General features: G+C 47.1%; 1 protein-coding gene across 2 annotated transcripts in view; it reads right to left on the bottom strand.

Annotated features, from left to right (window-relative positions):
- EFCAB14 (EF-hand calcium binding domain 14) overlaps positions 1-21,409 on the bottom strand; it is a 306,235-nt gene that overhangs the window by 15,327 nt on the left and 269,499 nt on the right. For both annotated transcript variants that reach the window (XM_069642256.1, XM_069642257.1), the window contains 2 exons: positions 18,304-18,415; positions 12,339-12,461 (listed from right to left, as the gene is read on the bottom strand). In XM_069642256.1, the coding sequence (XP_069498357.1) occupies positions 12,339-12,461; positions 18,304-18,415 (235 nt within the window). The remainder of the gene's footprint in view (positions 1-12,338; positions 12,462-18,303; positions 18,416-21,409) is intronic.

Below are 21,409 nucleotides of genomic sequence, written 5' to 3'. Positions count from 1 at the left end.
GTGTTCCTTTTCAGGTGTTGCCAATTACTTTTTCAATTTCAGTCTCAAGGGATTTCTGGTAATTGTAGTGATGGCATAGTATTTCTAGGTACGTCGGACCTTATCAAACACATTTAGTATATGGCACAAGGAAAAGTAGAAACATAACTACTGTTAGGATGACGGTTATTCTAGGTGAGTAAGACCTTTTGGTCTAATTTACAATTAGAGTTGCTTTTCAACAGTAACAACAACATTAGGGTTTACCTGCCTAGAAAAGCTGTGTGCTATTCAAAAAGTGTTCTTTAGGTGTAGCTGACCTTGGTCTGCCTGGTGTATCCTAAATTAATGTAAAGAGTTCTTGCTTATCTTGGACTGTTGCACTGAGCTGCAAAGCAACTCTAATTGTATATTAGACCAAAAGGTCTTACTCACCTAGAATAACTGTTATCCTCAAAGTAGTTATAGGTTTCTACTTTTCCTTGAATGAGTGTTCCACTGTTCAGAAAATGAATACAGTTGCTTTTCAGATCAGTGGAGCACAGACTGAGTTGAGCAATAACTCTCTAACACATGTTAGGGTGGCACACAGCTAACTCAAGGTAAGTAAAATCTATATACTTTTTAAAGGAGCTATCATCAATTTAAAGGTTTGAATAGACCCAAGACTGTTTTAGCAGCTTTATAAAACAGACCAGGGAAAGCAAAACCCAATGATACACTTTATGAATGACTCTGTTATTCTAGGTAGGTAAATCCTAAGGCAGACTTATTTTAAACAGGCTATACAGCAAGTTCGGGGAAGCAAGACCCAGTTGGGGAACTTGTATACCTTTTCTCTGAAAGAAATAGTGAAGCCAACAGTATTACTTTTGGGAAAAAGACACAATCAATTCACAGTTGAGTAAATTAACCTTATATATACTTTTCAGAATGGCACAACACACATTCAAGGTAAAAACGTGTGTAACTGCTCACTCTCAGAGTTAGTTACCATCCAACCCTTTCACAAGTAAGTAGTTTTAAACAATTGTTATACTTTTCCAGACAAATGTTTACTTATCCAGTCCTTCCCTATTCTATTGCATTGGTTCACTCAGGGTCAGAAGAGGGGACCCTAGTGGTCTAGGTGCCAGCTGTAGGCGGGGTGAGATAGGGTTCTGTTGCAGGGAAAAGTCAGTTCCTGTGGAAGACTGTTCAAACAAGTAAGTCACTTTAAAGTTAGTTGGGGTCCAAGCACTTCTGAGAAGATACCCTAGTAGGACTGCAGCAGTGGGCCTGGGTGAACAGGATGAGACTACTCCCAATCACAGAAAACACCCCAAAGCTTTACAGAAATCACAAAAGGTAAGTAAATACCCCAGCCAACAGTACCTTAGCACGGAAGAAGAGTTGCAGCAAGAAGAGTATCTGCAGCCAAAAACCTGGTTGTTGAAATCTTATGAAGACAGTACACTGGAAGGAATTTGCAGCAGGGATCATGAGGAAGGCTAGACTGTCTTCACATGGTTTACTCAGCACAGAAGAAGAGGTTGCAGCAGGGGATACTTCAGGATCTGAACCAAAAACCCAGTTGCTGGATTCTTTGCCATGAAGACTGAAGACAGAACACTGGAAAAGATTTCTCAACAGGGGTCATCGAAGAAGGCTCCAGGCAAGAGTTCTTCACGGCTGGAGGCGGCTCTGTGGTTTTGACGAGCTTTTCAGGAGAAGAGTGAACATCGCCGGTCGGATTCTCATCAGTTGGAGGATCCAGCACCCAGGTGAGGGGAATTCATGCCCTTGAATCATGTCTCTGGAGTCCCAACAGGATGCCACCAAAGTTTCAGCTCGATTCGTAATTCGGATGACTGTGCAGTGGTATTGGGGTATTGCAGCCCCAAAGTTGCAGCATGATGTTGGATGGCTCAAAATGCAGGTCTTGAGGCTAGTGGATCTCACCAGTCTCTGGGTCGGGTCGTCCTTTACGGGATACGCAGGTCAATTGGAAGGAATGGTTACAGCAGGCCACGGTTACACAGCAGGCTCTGGTCGCTGGAAATCGCTACAGCCTTCATTGCTACATATTCAGATCCAGTGGTAAACTTTTTGCAGCTTCCAGGATCGGAGTATTTATCAGGAACTACAGCACACCCTCTGCATTCTCTCCCTGCATTTTACAGCAAGGGGCAGTCTGACTGTCCAAACAGGACAGCCAGACCCACCCCCCCCCCCCCCACTGGGAGTCTATCCCTTTCAGGTAGGGTAGAAGACAAAGGGCTGTACAGCTTTGGATCCCTCCCTCACTTCCTGCCTTTCCAGACACTCGGGCGCCTGGGTGGGGTATGTATGCATTTTGGTTTTGTATAGCGCCGGTAGCCTGCGGGCATCAGGGCGCTTTGAGACAAAAACACACAATAACATAACACAAACGCAGCCTAGCCTAACCCAGGTGTAAGATGCGCCCTTGGCATCCTTACACGCTGTAAGAGAGGAAGTCTGAGAATTCCTACTGAAAGATAAGTGTCTTAAGGCGTTTCCTAAAGGACAGGTGGTTTTCCTCCATTCTTTAGATACCCAGGGGCCTTGCCATATATGCACTTATGAACGAGCGTAAGAGATTTAAAACGTATCCGCTCACCCATTTTTAGCCAATGCAGTGACCTTCTCTAAAGGATTCCCGAAGACAAAACAGCCACTGAGGTCGTTCCCACCTATAATGCCAGTGGAAGACCTCAGAAACAGCAAGAACACAAGAAATGGCAAAAACAAGAAGCCCGCTATTTTAGGAAAATGGTGGCCCTTCTGTGTATTACTGAGGCTGAATTAACAGCCCGCAAGTAATTAACACTAAAAGTCAAAGTTAAAACTACTGCCACCAACCATTCAAGGAAACTTGCAATTGTAACAAAATGTTACCAGCTAAATAAGAAAGGGGATACCTTGTATCCCCCCCAGCACTCCACATAAAGTGGTGTGTGCTGGCACACTATATAAAATGTAAAGGGGGGTGAACATCCCACCTTTACTGCTTGGGAACTGTAGTTCACCCAAGCACATGAAAGAAATGAACAGGGGAGCCCATAGGGGCAACCCAGCATAAGCCCAAAAGTTGTAGAAAAATAACTTCAACCATATACAGGTCACCCACAAAGAGTAAAAGACTGGCTGAGAAGGGAAAAAGATTCCACTTCTACTAGGGACAAAGTAAAATAGTAACTTAGTCAAAGCAAAATGTTCTGGGTTTGACAGGTCAGGAAGGCATCATTGATATGAAAATCTTAACTAACATTTGCTTTACTTCTTAAGAATTTCACCAGGATTGAAATGCACATGGAACGGTGTTTGTACAATCTGTCCAATAGCATGTGGCAATCTCCCGATATAGATCGGTGCATGTTTCAAAGTGTTCCACAGCACTCTTTGGTTGTTGCAATGGTGGCTTGAAGTGTTGACATCTCAGATTGTCCATCAATGGTCCTGGGCAGGAGCAGGAACTATTGCTGAGCTAAAATAGGATGCAGAGATATTTGAAGGATAGTGCCTCTCCTGTTCAGTTCTCCCGAAGGTCTCTAAAGCAGGAATGACCACAGAATTGCATCCATGTCCTCCTCACATTGGTTTGACCGATGCCAATGGTCCACACAAGATGAAAATGATCCTATGCCACCAGAGACTAAAGGCAAAACAGATCATGTAATTTAATCACTATCCCTTACAGTGATGCTAAACTGCATCAGAAAATGCAATGATCCATGAATAGTTCAATAAAGTCACAGGTGCACCCAGCGGAACTTTACCTCTAGAGAAGATGGCATTTAGCACTGGGTTGTCTGTGCACAATGATGTCCTATGACTATGTACAACTAGTTCAAGCAGACTAAAATTGTTGCAAATGTGTACCCACACACCCCCCAACCACCTTCTCTAGTTTTAACGTTCATGTAGAAAGGTTATGTGCAGCTTGGAGAATGTTGTGCATCTGCTGTTCACTATTTTAGTGCCAAACTAAGCGGAAAAGAATTGGTGCTCAATCTGATTCCACTTTTATTCTGGAACTGCCTTTTCTTTTCTGTGTGCCTGCCGCATTGCAGCACTTGCACATTCTTTGCTGTTGGACCCGGAGGTCCTTTGTTAATTTGTGCGGGTCCTGTTGCCGAAATTCGAAGATGGGTGCCACCTTCACTCATGATGTGAACCCTACCCAAGGGCTCACCCATTGGCCTGTTCAGCTTTCTTCAACCAATCGGGAACCGGCAGGCTTAGCCGGCCCCCTCACTAAAGGCGCACTTTCTAAGGCCCCTGTCTGCTACAGGTACGCTCCCCCCAGTCGCCTGCAATGCCGTGTGTAAACCCACCCCGCTCCTCTGGTTGCCTGCGATGCCGCGTGTGTATCATCCCCCCCCCTCAAACCCCCTGGTCACCTTTGATGTGTGTACCGGCACGTTGCCCATTGATTGACTTTTGCATCTGTGTGCTGCTGCCAGACTGTAACAGGGGTCAGGCACCATGTATTTGCCCACTGATTTGACGTTGCATCTGTGTGATGCTGCAGCCCGGCAACATGGGGTCAGGCCTAAGGGATGTGATCAACATGTACTTCACTTTCGCACTTGGCGTATGATGCATTACCTTCGGCACGTCTCACAATGAAATTCACCTCTTACGCTTCCTCTTGGGTAACCTGAAGCACTTACTGTAACCGTATTCTTAAGTTATAAGTGCCTGGATATCTCTAGGTTTTGTGTGCTATACAAGTGTCAAAATAAAATAAACAGCACCTCAAAGCATTTGACTTCAGACTTTATGAAGTGCTACACAGCGTCTTGGACAAATACCTGAAACGCAAGCTGTAAGATCTATGCACACCTACCAACCAGATACTCTACGGTAGGACACATGTCCCTACACCTTTTTCCTCATAATGGGCACATGGGACTCAAAGGGACCGAAGAGGTAGGTGCCAAAGAGGTAGGTCTGGCAGCTCTGGGTTCACGGCCTACTTTTGTGCAATATAATCAACTCCATAGAAGAACTTGCCACAGTGCTGCACTGCTGCCTAAAGCTAAGGGACAGGATAAAGTGCTTACACCCTGGTACATTTCGAACTGGTGGATAAAGATATTGTGACAAAATGCCACTCAAACTCTGTCATAGTTAATGTCATTTTAACACGGTTGCATGTTTTAGCATGTAGTCTCTGGAATTCGAATTTGCTGTAATTAACACGCTCCAAGCCATTTCATAGAGAACTACAGGCCTTTATGAATAATAGAACTCATAGTAGAAAGTCAAAATGACAAATCTTTGGTAAACATTTCACATTCCAACCTTTAATTTAAGACGAAAACTTGGTGCAAAAGACTTTTGTGGAGCAGTACAATGGGGGCAAAGGCAAAAGAGAACTGAAGAAAATGCAGTTGGAACATGCATATGGCTACATTTACTTTGTGACGCAGAACCATGGGTGGAAAATAGAAGTTTGACCAATAAGATATTCAGTCGTCTAGCTTAAATTTAAATTCAGCGTTGGGCCTGAACATCTCAACAACACTGCACCAAATCCAGAGAGACTACAAAAATACATTTTGCTTTCAATTGCATCCCGTTTTAGAGATTACATTGTAGAAATCTGTACTTGCTCGTTATTAAACAGGCATTCACTTTCTTTTTCTTGGGATTCATTACAACCACGTTAGGTCGCAATGGAAACCAATTTCAATTCATTATGAAGCATCAAGAACATACACCACCCTGTTAATGTGAAAAGCCGCTGGGTGTGTAGCAACCCACCATTTAGACAATGTAGCTGTAGAAACGGGAGGACCCAAGCGAAACCAGACTAATTTAGTTGCAGATAATAAATGTTCTAGTTTGTGCACTTCTATTTTGAACATGTTTCTTGGTTTCATTTCTAAGGACCCCGACACACCCCCCCCCCCCCCGCCTCCCCATCTAAAGCTCAGAACTACTCTGAACGTCGTTTCACACATGGATAGAGGAAACTCACTCCTCACGGGAGATGTGGCCACTCACCTTGATCCAAACAAAGCAGCCTGACGCACAGCTGACCTGACCTCACAGCAAAAATGTGATATATATATTTCCATGACCCTCACGGAACTCAATTAGATCCTTCTCTTATGAATCCTCTTCAACCTCGCTCAAATCACCTACAAAGCCTCCTAAACCAACACCCAGCACCCCGACAAATCATCCCCCGAGCTAGACTACTCCTTCCCAAGACCCACACTGTAGCCAGATTTTACAACCCCCCCTCCCCCCAACCTCTCCCCCCAGAAAAAACAGGGCTAGGCCAGTGGTTGAAGTGGGCAGCAATGCTCCTCTACTTTTTTTAAATTAAGTTTCATTGTTAATATAAAAAAAAACATTCCAGAATGGTTTAGTTTTAAAATAAAAGTGTAGAAAGCAGTTGAAACTTGCACTTTGTGCACTGAAATAAACGCTCCCTTAAACCGCAGATGCATGCATATTGTGGGTGGGAGACGGCATGGCGATGGGGATTGTTGGGAGCGGGAAGGAACAAGTTACTCACCTGTAACTGTTGTTCACCAGCATGGGTCTGGCATGGTTTCACATGCTCATGAATATTCCCCGTTGTCAGGCTGGGAATCCTCGGTAAAGAAAAAAAATCAGTATCAGTTTCATTTCTGATCTGTCTTTCTTAGTAGTAACCAATCACTGGTCTCTGGGTCATACTGCCCCCAGCCAATGACTGCCCTCTCCCTAAGCCCCGCCCCTGGCAGCCATCCTCAGATTTGGTAGCACGTAAAGTGGCAGTATGACCAAGTGAAGAGCCGCAGAGGGGTAGGAGGGAGGGTTCACATGTGAATCCATGCCAGACACATGCTGGAGAACAGTTACAGGCAAGTAACTTGTTCCTTCTCCAGCATGGGGTCTGGCATGGATTCACATGCTCATGAATATAAGAATACATAGCAGTACACACATGCACAACCACGGGAGGTGGCAAGGCTCAACATTAAGCATTACATAAACTCAACATTAAGCATCTCTTACCTCCTCACCAGGCCCACCTTAAGCGAACAGGTTGCGCAGCACTGCCTGGCCGACTCTGGACTCCTCGCTGGAATCCCGGTCGATGCAGTAGAATCTCATGAAGGTGTTCGTCGACCTCCACGCAGCAGCCCTGCAGATGGCCAGCGGGGGCACCCCAGACAAGAACGCCGTGGTAGCAGCAATCGCTCTGGTCGAATGGGCTCTCGGACGGCCGGGAAACGGTCGGTTTGCCAACCGATGACAGTGCATGATGCAGCCGAAGTGCCATCTGGAAATGTAAGCCTTCGAGAGAGCCTTCCCTTGGTTCACAGGTCCAAAGTTCACAAACGGCTGTGATGTCTTCCGAAAACTCTTTGTTCGGTCCACGTAGAACTTCAGCGCTCTAGCTACATCCAGCGAACGCAAAGACCTATCGGCCGACTACGAAGGCGACGGGAAAAAGACTGGTAACACCAAGGGCTCGTTGAGATGGAAGTCCGATGGCACCTTGGGCATGAAGGAGGGGTGCGTCCTCAGCACCACCCTCGTCTCGTGGAAAGTCAAGTATGGAGGCTTGCAGGAAAGGGCCTGAATCTGTCCCACGCGTCGTGCAGAGGTGATGGCCACAAGGAACGCTGTCTTCCACGACAGGAACTTCAACAGAGCCGAATGCAAGGGCTCGAATGGCGGGCCCATGAGCCTGCTCAGCACCACGTTGAGCTCCCATGCCGGGGCTGGGGCCTTCACCGGCGGGAACGAACGGAACAGTCCTTTCATAAACTCCTTCACCAGGCAATGAGACCACAGGGACGACTGTCCTGCAGTTCTGGTGTATCGGGAAATCGCTGCCAGATGTATCTTGAAGGAAGCGCGAGCTAGTCCAGCTTTGGCCAGCGACAGTAAGTACGGTAGCACTTTAGGGGCTGTAATCCATAGAGGGTTAATTTTCTGTGCACGGCACCGGACAGAGAACCTCTTCCACTTGTGTCCGTAGCACTTGAGAGTTGAGGACGCCCTGGCCTTTGTAAGAACCTCTCTGCAGTCAGCCAGGATATCGTACCCTCCAAACTCTAGTGCTGCAGGAGCCAGGCCTGCAAGTTCAGCGATTCCGGGTCGTGATGAAGAATGGCACTCCTTCTCTGGGGAGAAGATCTGCGTCCGTCGACAGTTTGACTGATGGGGACGCCGACAAGTCCAGACGGTCCGGGAACCATATCTATCTCGGCCACCTTAGTGCGACGAGGATCATCCTGCACGGGACCTCTTGAGTTGGTTGATGAGCCTGAGCAGCAACGACAACAGCGGGAGCGCATACAGGAACAGGCGGTCCCAGGGCAACGGCCCAGTGCCACAGATCCTGGGCTTCCTTGGGCAGGGCTGGGGATCTGGTTCCTCCCTGCTTCCAGATGTAGAACATCGTGGTGGTGTTGTCGGTGAAGATCCTCGCCTCCTTGCCCTTGAGGGACGGGAGGAATGACTTGAGGGCCCAGAACACTGCTTGGAGCTCCAGTATGTTGATGTGGAGCGGCCTCTGCTCCGGGAGCCACAGTCCTCTTGCGTGAAGATCTCCGGTGTGCGCTCCCCACCCCTCCAGGGAGGCATCCGTCGTCACCTGGTATGCTGGAGTCTGAAAGTCTGTGCCTCCGACGGCGAGGCCAACTGCGCTACTGTAGCGAGCTTGGTTCCCAGAAACAGCACGACCTGCCACGGGACCAGGTGGGATTAGGGGAAGTTGATGGAGAATCCCAGGTCCGCGAGCAGCTGGACTGTCTTTGCTGTGTGTTCTACGGCGAGTTCCCTTGTCCCTGCTCGGATGAGCCAGTTGTCCAGGTAGGGGTAGACGTGGATCCCATGCAGGCGCAGCCGCGCCGCCACTGGTACTAAGCACTTGGTGAACACCCTGGGCTCCGACTTCAATCCAAATGGGAGGGCCTTGAACTGGTAGTGCCGCCCTTGGACTACGAACCTGAGAAACTTTCGGTGTCCTTTTAGGATGGGGCGCTGAAAGTACGCATCCTCCATATCCAATGACGATAGGAAGTCGCCTTCGTCCAGCTGGCCCAGCACGTGCCGGAGGGTGACCATCCGGAACTTCTGTGCCTTGATGTATTTGTTTAGCCGACGCAAGTCCAGGATGGGATGCCAACCTCCTGTCTTCTTTCTGATGAGGAAGTATCTGGAGTATACTCCGGAGCCTCTTTGGGACAAGCTCGATGGCTCCTTTGAGCATCGACACTTACCTCTGACAGTAGTTGAGGGACGTGGTTTTCCTTCCTGGCCACGGGAGGAATTCGGAAGCACTTTAGAAATTCCAGAGTGTGCCCGTGGGCCAGGGCATCCAGCACCCAAAGGTCAGTGGAGATTGACTTCCACACGCTGATGAACCTCGTCAGCCGGCCTCCCACCGGGGTGCTTCGTTGGGGGCCCGACGCGAAAGCCGGTTCAGTCTTGCTTAGAAGCAGCCTTGCCGCCCTGGCCTCCCTGGCGACGACAGCGAGATCCACCAGACTTGCCTCGTCCGCTGTAGGCTTCTTGTGACGAGGAGCAGGCCGCCTGACGGTAGGTTGAGGAGCCACCGCCGAATCCTTTGGAGGCACCTTGCTTGCCTCCGGAGTTCCGAAAGGGCAGCCGCTGCAGAACTCCCAAGGCCAGCGCCGTCTGTCTGTCTTGATGGCCTGCAGCGACTCATCCACAGTCTTTCCAAACAGATTGTTCCCGTCGAAGGGCATGTCCAAAACCTTGGCTTGCACGTCCTGGCAGAAATCCGTCGCCTTGAGCCACCCCCGCCGTCAAAGGCAAACGCTGTTGCCCAACTGGCGAAAAACCAGTGTCGCCAATGTCCGTGGCCACAGTTATGGCGTGGTCCAACGCCACTTCACCCTCCCGTAGGATCACCAGGGCCTCTGCCCTCTTGTCGTCCGGGAGGAAATCCAACAGGGGGGGGGGGCGATCTTGAAACACAATTCCCTGTCCTAGCGTGCCACAATCGCTAGGGCGTTGGCCGCCTTAATCGTCGTTGCCGCCGACGAGATGACTCGTCGTCCCACGGCGTCCGGTGGGGAAGTGGAGGATGAAGCTGATGCCCCCCAAGCTTTCTCCTTGGCCACCGTCGAGACGTCCGGGGTCGGCTGCGCCCTAAGGCACAACAGGGCGGTGTCAGGGACCCCGTACTACTTCTCGTACCGGTCCCTCTTGGCAGGTGTCGTGGACGGGTTCTTGAGGAGGGCAAGTCCCTCGTGCCAGATGTCATCCAGCAACAGCACCGCGATGACCGTCTTCCTTTTGGCCTTGCACCGTTGGTAGAGGAAGCCTTCCTTCTCCTCAGGGCAGAATTGAAAAAGCTCGGATGCCCTGGCAATCATGGCGTGAAGGAGCCAATCTCATCGGGCGGGGACGCCCGAGGAATCAGACGGGAGGCCAGTCCCGTCGTCACCGCCATCAGTCCCCATCGTGGCCAAGTCCATGTCCGTTCCCGTGTCGTCCCTCGGGATCGTGGAAGGCGCCAAAGGCTGAGAAGGCCGTGAGGGCTGAAGGGGCACTGGATAAATTCTCTTGTTTGGAAGGCTTCCCGATGGACCCGGTACAGCTGGGTCGTCCCATGGGGGTAGGGGCAGTCTCGTCCTTCTCTCCGTGCATAAGGCTTGGATTGCTGTCAAAATGGCCGCCGAGTTGTCCTGAGGCTCGGGTTGCGACAGGCGTGACGTTGTTCCTCCACGGGAACCTCGTCGTCGTTGCCACCTCCTCGGGATTCCTCCCGTGGGGCTGGGCCTCTTTCAAATTCTCAGTCAGTTCCTCCTCGGAGGTTGTGTCCGTGTCTGTGACGGCCACCGCCCCACCCTCTTTTTCCACAGGGGGTCTAAAAGAGGATTCCCTCCGCGGAGGCAGGGAAACTCTGGGCACCGAGGTCGCCTCCACTGGGATAGCCTCCGCAGGCTTCGCCAGGGCCACAGCGACTCCCTCGATAGAGGCCTTAGCCGGGTGAATCAAGGCCTTCACCATCTTGGGCGCGTCTGAGGCCTTCACCTTAGGGGGAGGGTCACCGCCTCGCTCCCCCTCGGCCAGTTTCTCCGAGATCGACCGGGCCGTCTCCAGAAGCTTAGCCGGGTTCTCAGATTTTCTCTTCCCGAGCCAGAGCGTTGGCTCATGGTTGATGGCGGTGAAGGTGCGCCCTGCCTGGCAGCCGAGGAGCCAGACAGTTCGGCGCTCCCAGTGCCCGCGGACTCACAGTGCTTTGCCTTCTGTTGGGCCCCAGTCACGGGGCGCCCTCTCAGGACTTAGAAAACCGCTCGGACTTCTTCCTCTTCTCACCTGCTGGGCTCTTGCCTTCCAGCCAGTTGGAGAGACGGGTCTGGCGATCCCTCATCGTCCGATCCGACATGTTAAAGCAAAACGCATAGTCCTTCTCCACATGCGTTTTGTCCTTGTGGAGGCAGTAAAGGCATTTCGAATGCTCATCCTCCTTGAACATATTTTGTAGGTTGCAACCAGGGCAGATCCTGAACAGTTTGCCGGGAGTCGAGCTTCCCTTCTCCTGGGCCATGTTATTCTCATCCACGAGGTAGGCCTCAGAAACTTCTGGAATCCTCCAAGAAGCATAACTCGACAAAAACTTCACCCTTGAGGGGCGTAGATAAATCCGAAAAGGGTCCCCGTTGATCGGAAGTAGAAACGGTGGAGCTTGAGGCTTGATTTAACCGAAAAATGAGAAATCTCTTTGAAAAAGTGCAAAACGTAGTAAAGCTCGAGAGCTATAGCACGAGGACTCCCAACACTTGAGTGTGCGGTAAAAATCTGAGGATGGCTGCCAGGGGCGGGGCTTAGGGAGAGGGCAGTCATTGGCTGTGGGCAGTATGACCCAGAGACCGGTGATTGGTTACTACTAAGAAAGACAGATCAGAAACGAAACTGATACTGATTTTTTCTTTACCGAGGATTCCCAGCCTGACGACGGGGAATATTCATGAGCATGTGAATCCATGCAAGACCCCATGCTGGAGAACAGTATTTCTTGTTGCCCTCATGTTCTGCACCAGCTGCGTGGAACCGGTGGCCCAGCCACAATCAGCAAAGCACACACTCTTCCATTCAGGAAGGACATTAAAAAAAGTGTGTCAAAGAGTAACTAGGCAAAATCTAATAAGCACAATCTACATATTACTTTAATGGCCTTTCTATTGATTTGTGCCATCTGTTCTGTAACGAGTTGATCAAATGTACACTATAGATGTTTGGTAAATAAATAGGATCACCAATAAACTTTACAAAGGGATTCCTTGCCATGAATTCCAAAACAAACTTACTAGCCCACAAACTGGATTAGAGAAGGGGGAGGGGTAAATGAATGAATAGGTTAAGTGTACCTTGAAGACTGGTGATTCCTGGCAATGAAAGCTTGCTCCTTTCAGTTCCACGTTGGGCAAGGGATCGAGGTGAAAACCTTGGAAAGGACGTTGGCCTGGATGTAGTGGCCAGAATCTTTGCAACTGTAAAATAACCACAATTCAGTCGAGTATTCAATAATACACAAGACTGCACGATTATGCAGAAATACATTCATTGCATAAACCCAGCAGCACATCTATTTGCTGTCCTACTTTTATTAAGTCGTAGAGGGCTGAATAACTTGGGAAAGCCAAATTGGCCACATCTTGGGTAATCCAAGTACAGATAATTTTGGTATTGCTTCATCACAAATACAAAGTAGCTGCACAGTGATTCTGTACATCAAGCAACTGAAACAGAGTGGATTCCTTTTCCATAAATAAATATAGTTTTTAAAACAATCGCTTTAAGGAGGAACACTAAATACATGTAAACTGGAAAAAAGTGGGGGCAAAGGTAGAACAACGCGCTTGCACCGTACAATAGGTGGACGGAGGGCTGCAGTGAACTGGGATTTGTGGGTACCTTGCCCAGGTATACCACCGTAATATCAAAGCACATGAAAAGTTCCAGTCTTGCTGCGCCACACAAAATAATATTGCACACTGCTACAATTGCATATTTATTATGGTCTGAGACAGCCAGACACGTGTCAGGAGCAGTCCTTGCTCTTCATCTGAGGCTTAAGGTTGTTTAACAAGCTTTTGCTTTCGGAAAGTATTTCTCCTTAAATACTCTTACATGCTCCTCGGCAGCAGACCACCAGGCCCGACTCTTATTTCAAGATTATGCCGCAACAGCGATGCAATTGATTTAAGGAGAAATACTTTCCGAAAGCAAAGGCACCTGTTAAACAGCCTTAAGCCTCAGATGAAGAGCAAAGACTGCTCGAAACACGTGTCAGGCTGTCTCAGACCATAATGAAGCTGCAATTGTAGCAGTGTGCAATATTATTTTGTGTCGGCGCAGTAAGGCTAAATACATGTAACACTTGGCAATTTTTTTAAAAAAAGATGCACACAAGTAAACCATCTCTGAAATGCAATTTTCATAAACAGATTTTATGGAAATGAAATTTGGAAGTCATTCAGGTAAAATAAAGTGTGCTACCACCCTCCTTAAAACACACACTAGCACCCATTCAATGTGGTAAACCGGATTGAAAAACTGTCACTTTTTAGTATGGGTTATTGGTTGTCTGTCACTTTCCACACCTATAAAGCCTAAACGATTGCATTCAATTACTGATTTGTGTTTACATAGGGAGGAATGACATTTGAGGAGGGACACAGTCGGTTATGCGCCCACCAATTGCTTGCCCACAGCCATAGCCATGCTAATCTCTATGGCTATCAGCACCCATTCCTGCCTTTCTGTGCCCTCTGAGCTCAATTTACACGTGCGCACGGCATGCCAACTACCTTGCAGCCAGTTAGTGGAATTTTCTTTCCGTCAGGGAACATGCGTTATGGCGTCCAGTCAAATGTTTGCTCGCTTTAGAGCCGTTCTAATCACGTAGACGCGCAGCAAAAGGAGAGTCGGCAGAGCACACTAAAGCAGGGCGCAGTTGCAGTCTTCAAAGAGCACAGCAGTTTATGGAAGTGATTCATTTGAAGAGGCGCGTGCTGCTTGCAAAGTGTTCACAACAGCATTATAAAATTAAGTTTCCTTTGTTACAGTTCAGCCGTTCACTCCTGCATGTTTCCGATTTCTCCCTTTTGAACCAGGATTGAGGGGAGATGTACTTTTTGGCACTTTCGTTCAGCGGATAGATCACTACACACATCACATGATCTTTACTAGAGGCAGATGTGTGGTGAGCGAACAAGCGACAACTTGTATCATGCAAATAGTTTTATACCGGTCTAGTTGGTGTATAAATTAGTTACAGAACAATGCCCTCTTTCCCATGGCGCTGTCCGAGTGCTTGAGCGGTCGCCTTCAACACTGGGGTCTGGAGGGATCGGTCCGCTCTCGTCCCTGATCCTGTCTACAGAGCAGAGCCTGGTTATTCAATGCGCTGACCCCGGATGTAATTAGCTCTCTGCTGTCCGCGATCTCCGCAACAAACGCATCCGCAAATACACTGTAGAGGTCGGCATCGAGCTAGACGGCCACACCAGGCATCACATCCTCTGTTCAAGAAAAGGATGCCATCCTTCCGGCTCAATAAAGTGGTCCTGCACAGACGCTAACTACATGAAATGTATGTATGCATAGCTTCCTAAGTTGGTCTGAATCTCGAGAAGCACCTTCGCAATGCCATACATCTATATATAAATAGCATTTGCGTGAGCCTCGAATACACATACATACTGCCTTTTATAAACCCGGGCACACTACGAGGGTGGTGGGCGAAAATGTGCGTTTCTCTGTAACCACATAAAAATGCTTTAAGAAAACTAGAATTGGGGAATTTGATTATAAACGCGTGCTACAGCTAAAAAGCACTTTTCACAACATAAAAAGTGCCCTACAAAATATTGATACCTATCTAATACGTCAATCAAGTTGCCCTGTGCCGAGAGCTCCAGGGGTTCTTTAAGTTTAGTCAAACGCATTGAGGAAGAACTCTGAATGTATTGGAAGGTTAACAGGCCAAGCAACGTAATACTATTTTCAGCCGATCCGTTCAGAATGTGTAAACCTCTGAAGTTTGAGGGGTTTTATTACTGAGCAATTAAAATCATCAGGGGACTGTTGGGGTTCTAAAGACTGGGAGCCTTTCACCAAGTTACACATACTCGTACTGTACCATGTGCCTTTCAGTCGGAGGTGCACATGCCATCAATGTGCTATGCCCCTTTCGCCTCGAGGCACGCAGGCTCTCACGGTACTATGCACCATTCACCTCGAGGTGCACAGGATCACACGGTGCTATAACCATTTCACCTCAAGGTGGGCGACATCTCAGGTTGCCAAATGCCAATCACCCTGAGGTACACAAGATCTCATCCCACTGTGCTGCGCCCCTTTCGCCTTCAGGTTCCCAAGTTCTCATTACGCAATATGCCTTTCACCTCGAGGTACACAATCTCACTGTGGTATGTTCTTTTCTTCAAGATACCCGAGATCTTTGTGCTATGCCCGTTTACTATAAAAATACAAAGCATCCCATGGTGCTATGTTGCTTTCACTTGAAGCTACACAGGATTGCAATGCCCTATGTATCCTTCAACTTGAGGTACACATGATCACACTGTGCTATGAGCCATTCGCCTTTACATTCAAATAATCTCGCCGTACTATGAGCCTTTCATCTGAAGGTTCACACGATATCACAGTGCTTTGAGCTTTTCACCTCGCTATAGACACACGGTCACTGTGGTAGGAGTCTTTTACATGGATCTCATTGTGCTAGGTGTCTCATCAAGATGCACATTGTCTCAGAAGGCAGGAAGCGAGGGAGTAGTCCAAAACTCTGCAGCCCTTTGTCTTTAACCTTGCCCAAAAGGAACCAAGTCCCAGTGGGGGGCTGGCTATCCCGATTGGACAGCCAGACCGCCCCTTTCTGTAAACTGCTGGAAGAGATTTCAGAAGTTGTGCTGTAGTTCCTGATAAATTCTCCGAACCTGGAAGCTGCTGCCAAGTCGACCAATGGAGCTGAAACCAAAGTGGAAGATGCAGAAAAGAGGTCTGTAGCCATTTCCAGTGACCAGAGAGCCTGATTGAACCCTTCCTTCCAATCGACCTGGGGTTCGCCAATGCGACGACTCCTACCCAGAGGCTGGTGACATCCACTAGTCTCAAGACCTGTATTTTGCACCCTCCCACGACATGCTGCAACCTTGCTGGTCTGCAATACCACAATACACTGGTACCTCAAGCCATTGTGCCGTGCATGGTCTTCGGGTGTCGGAATCCGTCTGAAACTTTGGTGGCCTCCACCCGCCTCACCAGAGACATGATTCAAATCCCTGAAGTCCCCTCACCAGAGTGCAGGACCAAGAGACAAGAGAATCAGACCAGCGAGATTCGTTCTTCATCTGGCTGCTATAAAAAAAAGGTGCCAAATACACAGCTGTGAGAATGCATGCAGTAACCTTTGCTGGAAGCTGCCTCTGACTTCTGCTGCAAGCTCCCATCCAGTGTACAGTTCTTTCGTCTCCAGACCAAAAACCCAGGGAACTTGTCATGTGCTGCTGCATCCTGAAGGCATCCACTCCGAAGATCTTCATTTCTCATAAAGTACTGTGTGGGCTTGGGTAATACTGAAGTCTGGTGTGCATCCTGTGAGACGGAGTGTGAGATTCGTGTGGTTGGGAGTTTGTCCATACCAATTGCCCAGGCCTAATACTGGCACGTATAAAGGGGGACGTCTGAAGTCCATGAACACTTAACTAACTCTGAAAGTGAATATGTCCTCTGGAACTCAGCAACTGAACGCCATCTCAACCTGTCTACAGCTGGCACATAGACCACAAGGCTTTCTCTTATGCCTCCGAGAGAACTCGTGCAATAGACTAGGGAAGGACTGAATAAGAAAAGGAGTCTGTCTTGAAAAGTATAACAAGTGTAAAAGTACTTACTTGCTGAAAGAATTAGTGTGGTAACTGTATCTCTGTGAAAGAAGAAGTTACAAAGTGTCTTAAGTCATACTTACCTTTGAGTTGTATTGTGCCCTCTAAAGAGTATACATTACCTTGGTGTTTTCCCACTATTCTGAAAAGTAATAAGTGTTAGTACGGTTTTATCATTGCTTAACTGAAGAGTAAACGTTTACCAATAGGGTTAACCTGCCTTGAATAAACTTGTGTCATTCTTAAAGTGTATCATAGGGTGTTGCTTTCCCCTGATCATCTTTATACGGATCTAAACAGTCTTGAGTTAATACTTATGAGTTGCTTGTAGCCCCTCTTTATATAGGTCTTAACCACTTTCATCAGCTGCTGCGCTTCTAAACTCATAACCCTGGGTTGTGCTTCCCTGAATTGCTTTGGTGCTATTCAAAAATAGTTCCACAAAGCTCTTACTTACCTTAGAACCTGTATTCTACACTTCATAAAGGAATACTGAGTATAACTAGCTATTAGGTAGTTCATAGTTTTTTTTACCAATAGGTCAATTACCTTGAAATACATTTCATCTTTCTTAAAGTGCAATAGGGGTTTGCTTTCCCTGATTTGCATAGTGCATGCTAAAATAGATACTGAGTGTTCATACGTGTCATTGAGTAGCTTAAGGCCCCTCCAGAAAGTATACAAGTTGATTTACTAGCTCTAAACTGAGTTCTAAAAAGTAATGTTGCAAGGTATATACTTGTGACAGGGTTGGTTTATGTGATTCCTATGCCACTGCATGACTGACAAGATCTACTACCCATGAATAACTGAGTGTATAAAAAAATAAAAAAAAAATATTGTATAACCTTGTTTTATTCCCAATGAATTGTTGACTGCCATTCTGAACGTGTTGTAGGTTTGACTCACCTTGACTACTGCTTGGGTTCTCAAAAAGGTTATACTTTGGGTTGTAACTCATAAGTAGCGAGTTGGTTTTTATAATTGTGTTTATATGATAGGTTATAGTACTTATTTGTCAAGATTGATCTGGGCCTACTGGATTCAAATAAACCCTTTATTTTTACAATACATAGTGTTTAAGGGTTTCCTTTGCACCATATGTATGGAAACATTTCTTTATACCAAGCCACAGCCCTCTCCCCCTCATAAGATAGGCCTGGCTACTCTGTCCATGCTACCGAAACATTATCAGGCGGTGCAGCCTTATAATAAGTGTGGAGCTTATGTACTGCCTCAGATCTGATATGAAAGGTTATTTATTAACGCGCTTAATAACCAGAGATTTCTAAGCACAGACCCGGGGATCGAACCTGTGGTGCTCCTCGTCATCTTGCTTCCAAGGCGAGCACGTTGCCCTGAGCTATCCTCCCGAGATATGGTTTATATGAAGACTGCCTTATATCCACTGCCTACAACTTACCTTTCTTTGATTCTTCAGACTGTTTGTCCTTCTCTGGTTTACTTGTGAGTGCATTGATCAGCTGTAGTTTTTCTCTAAACTTAGAATCCGAAGGAATTATTCTTTCTGAAATCTTAAAAGAAACAATAAGTTATGACGTGATCAAGGGCATCAAAGTGTATATAGAAAACCTAAACACAATGCATATGCTTTTCTTGACATGTCATAAGAGGTTGCCACTATGCTTTGCTTCCCATCCTATCAATCGGAGAACAATCGCTTGGTGTCTCTTTTAGGGTTACCTTTATTTTGTACTGGCAACAACCTAAATGATAAATCAAGTCCATATGATTAAAATGTGGTCTTTGTTCTACTGCATGTTTTGCAATACTTGTCCAGCCAAGCATCCTTACCTTAAATCCCACGACCAGACCGATTCCTAGTCTAGATTAGCTTCAAATTAACAAGAAAAGGAGGGGCCCCCAGAACAATTTGGATAGAGTGCATACATTTTATGTACGGTTAACCAATGCAATACATTTGGTGCTCACCGTTTCATGATTTTTTATTTTATTTCTAATTCATTATCATTTGAAGTATGCAACATAATACCAAGTTAATACACAATTGAAACAGGACCATATATTTGTCCATGTTCAAATAAGTGCAAAAGTAAGCTTTAGTCATAGAAAATATAGTGAGGATATGCATATAAAAATCAGCAGGTACACCAGTTGCGTTAGGACAGTTTTTCCGAAATCCAACTAAGGGCTTAGTAAAACCATTTAACTGAGACAGTACAAGACTCCACTCTTAGTATAAGGCTGTACCACCAGAGTTCAGGGTAGCGTAGACAGAGCAGCCAGGCTTATTTTAGGAGGGAGCGAGGGCTGCAGAATCGGTATGATAAAATTGTAATATACATATGGTTCAAAGAAACACGTTTATTTTAATAATAAAGGGTTTATTCTATATACAAGCAGACCAAGAGATTCTTGGGTAAGTACCATCATAAATCGTAATGCATTACAACACCACAACACTGCTTTACACTGATCAAAGCACAGACCTTATTTAGAAGGCCCAACAGTATTTCTCTGGGGTAAGACCATAGATTACTTTCCAATTACTTTCAGTAATACAAGGGTAGTAGACCCCGTAAATTATGCAGTGACACTCAACAAGGAAATCACATAACCAACCAACTTGCAAATATACAGAGTGAGGCAGAGTGACTTGCAAGGAGAGAAGCCGTGTGGGAAGTACTACGAACAGATCGGTGTCTGTCTCTGCTTTCGCTTTGCAGCTGCTGCAGAAGGAGGTGCTTAAAGCTCTGAGGACTGCGCTCTTGAAACTTTGACGGGAGGTAGTTACCCCTTCCTCTTGTGCTCTCCCACCTGCAGTTCCCCGAGACCGAAAGTATACTTGCTGTGTGTAAGTTAAATGGCCTGCGTAGTGAGCCAGCAAAGAAAGGAAAAAACGCCTGTGAAGTCCTGTGCAGACCCAAAAATCTCACAAAGATGCTCCCAATACAGAAAAATGGAAGAAAGATCACTGTCCAACTGAGCATCTCCCACCGCTACCAGAACTAGCATCACGGTTTCTTTTCACTGGGTTGCGAAATGAGCCGGTGTTGAAGGGGTGCAATAAGGAGACAAACCCTTTTATGAATTCTGTACTACCATCTGGACAGCATGAAACAAGGGAGGGTGGAGCTTCACCTCGCTCTAGTATAATTGTGGACTCCTCTGTAATCGTAAACAAGTGAATAGCAAAGACTTGCCAGGTAACCTATCGATTAGCCCCAACTTTGAGGCATCGACAGCAGACTTAGCCCTGGGAGACAAGACTCATATTGGTATTGGGAATGCACCTACAACAACGCAGTGTGTTAATGTGTCACTTAAGTATGATGGGCTCGCTTACTACCACCTTAAAGACATTTCTGCAAAACCTGATGCCGTGCTAACGTGGTTAAGGACCGGGGTACAATGAAGCAGACACTGGCCATGGTAGTGGAAGCAATTGTGGCATTGCCTTTTGGGCCAAAACACCATGGCACCAGGACTACGAGTCATGGACTGGTGAAACCGGCTACTCCCATACATGATCCTCTGGTCATACCAGATATTGGGGTGGCCCGGAGCACCAGGGAGGAGAAAGAAGATGGCAACGCCAGGATCCTTATATCCCCGGATGACACCAAGGTTTCATAGAGGTCACAAGACTTGGTCAACATTGCAGCTGAAAATGAGGAAGATGCCTTTGATGCCCTGTGCGTGGAAATCTCAATGATGGAAAAATCCTCAACATCTGGCCCTAATACTGATATTATGAGGAGAGTATCCAAGGACAGTCATAATTAAATTAACCCTCCCCAAAATTGGTCTTCCGCACAGAGACATAATCAGGTCACTGGACCCCGCTGGATTGAGACCTGGAACCAAAACAGGGCATGGCTATCAGGAACAACGAGAACGGGATAGGGGTAGTTGCAAAGACTACTTTTGGACCTGGTAGACCAGAGACTGAACCAATAAAGCCTGGATGTCTCGTCAAGCTTGAGGAGTTATACACAGCCTGGAGCCCTTTTTTGAATAGGTCAACTTTGCTTCGGCTATGGGCAATCAGTTTGCCTGACTGTTCTCTACTACACCAGGCCTGACTCCTTAGAGCCAGCACAACATTGGCACTGGTGATAGTATACATGTGAACAACAGGGGTTAAAGAAGTCAGATACTGTGAGAAATCACCAAGTCAGAGGTCAATAAGATGCTTGACCTTTGAGTAATTGAGCATTCCAACAGTGCATTGCCTAGCCCAGTGGTGCTAGTACCAAAGGCAGTAACTAAGGAGCTTAGATTAGGTGTGGACTACAGGGCCTTAAATGCAGTCACCAAGTCCAATACCCATCCTTTCCCCAGACCAGATGAGCTAGTGGACAAGTTGGGTTCAGCCAAATTCCTCAGCACATTTGATCTGAGACAAGGCTATTCGGAAATAGCTCTGACTGACCATGCCAAGGAGACAATATTTTCTACTCTAGATGGCCTCTATCAATTTAGGAAGATGTATTTTTGATTAAAGAATGCGCCAGCCACTTTCCAGAGGCTTGTGAATCATGTCC

The sequence above is a fragment of the Ambystoma mexicanum genome, chromosome 1q (genome assembly GCF_040938575.1).
Source record: "Ambystoma mexicanum isolate Mex_15411 chromosome 1q, UKY_AmexF1_1, whole genome shotgun sequence".
Classification (NCBI taxonomy): Eukaryota; Metazoa; Chordata; class Amphibia; order Caudata; family Ambystomatidae; genus Ambystoma; species Ambystoma mexicanum.
The sequence above is the reverse complement of the archived record's forward strand: the minus strand, read 5'-3'. Positions and strand labels throughout refer to the sequence as shown.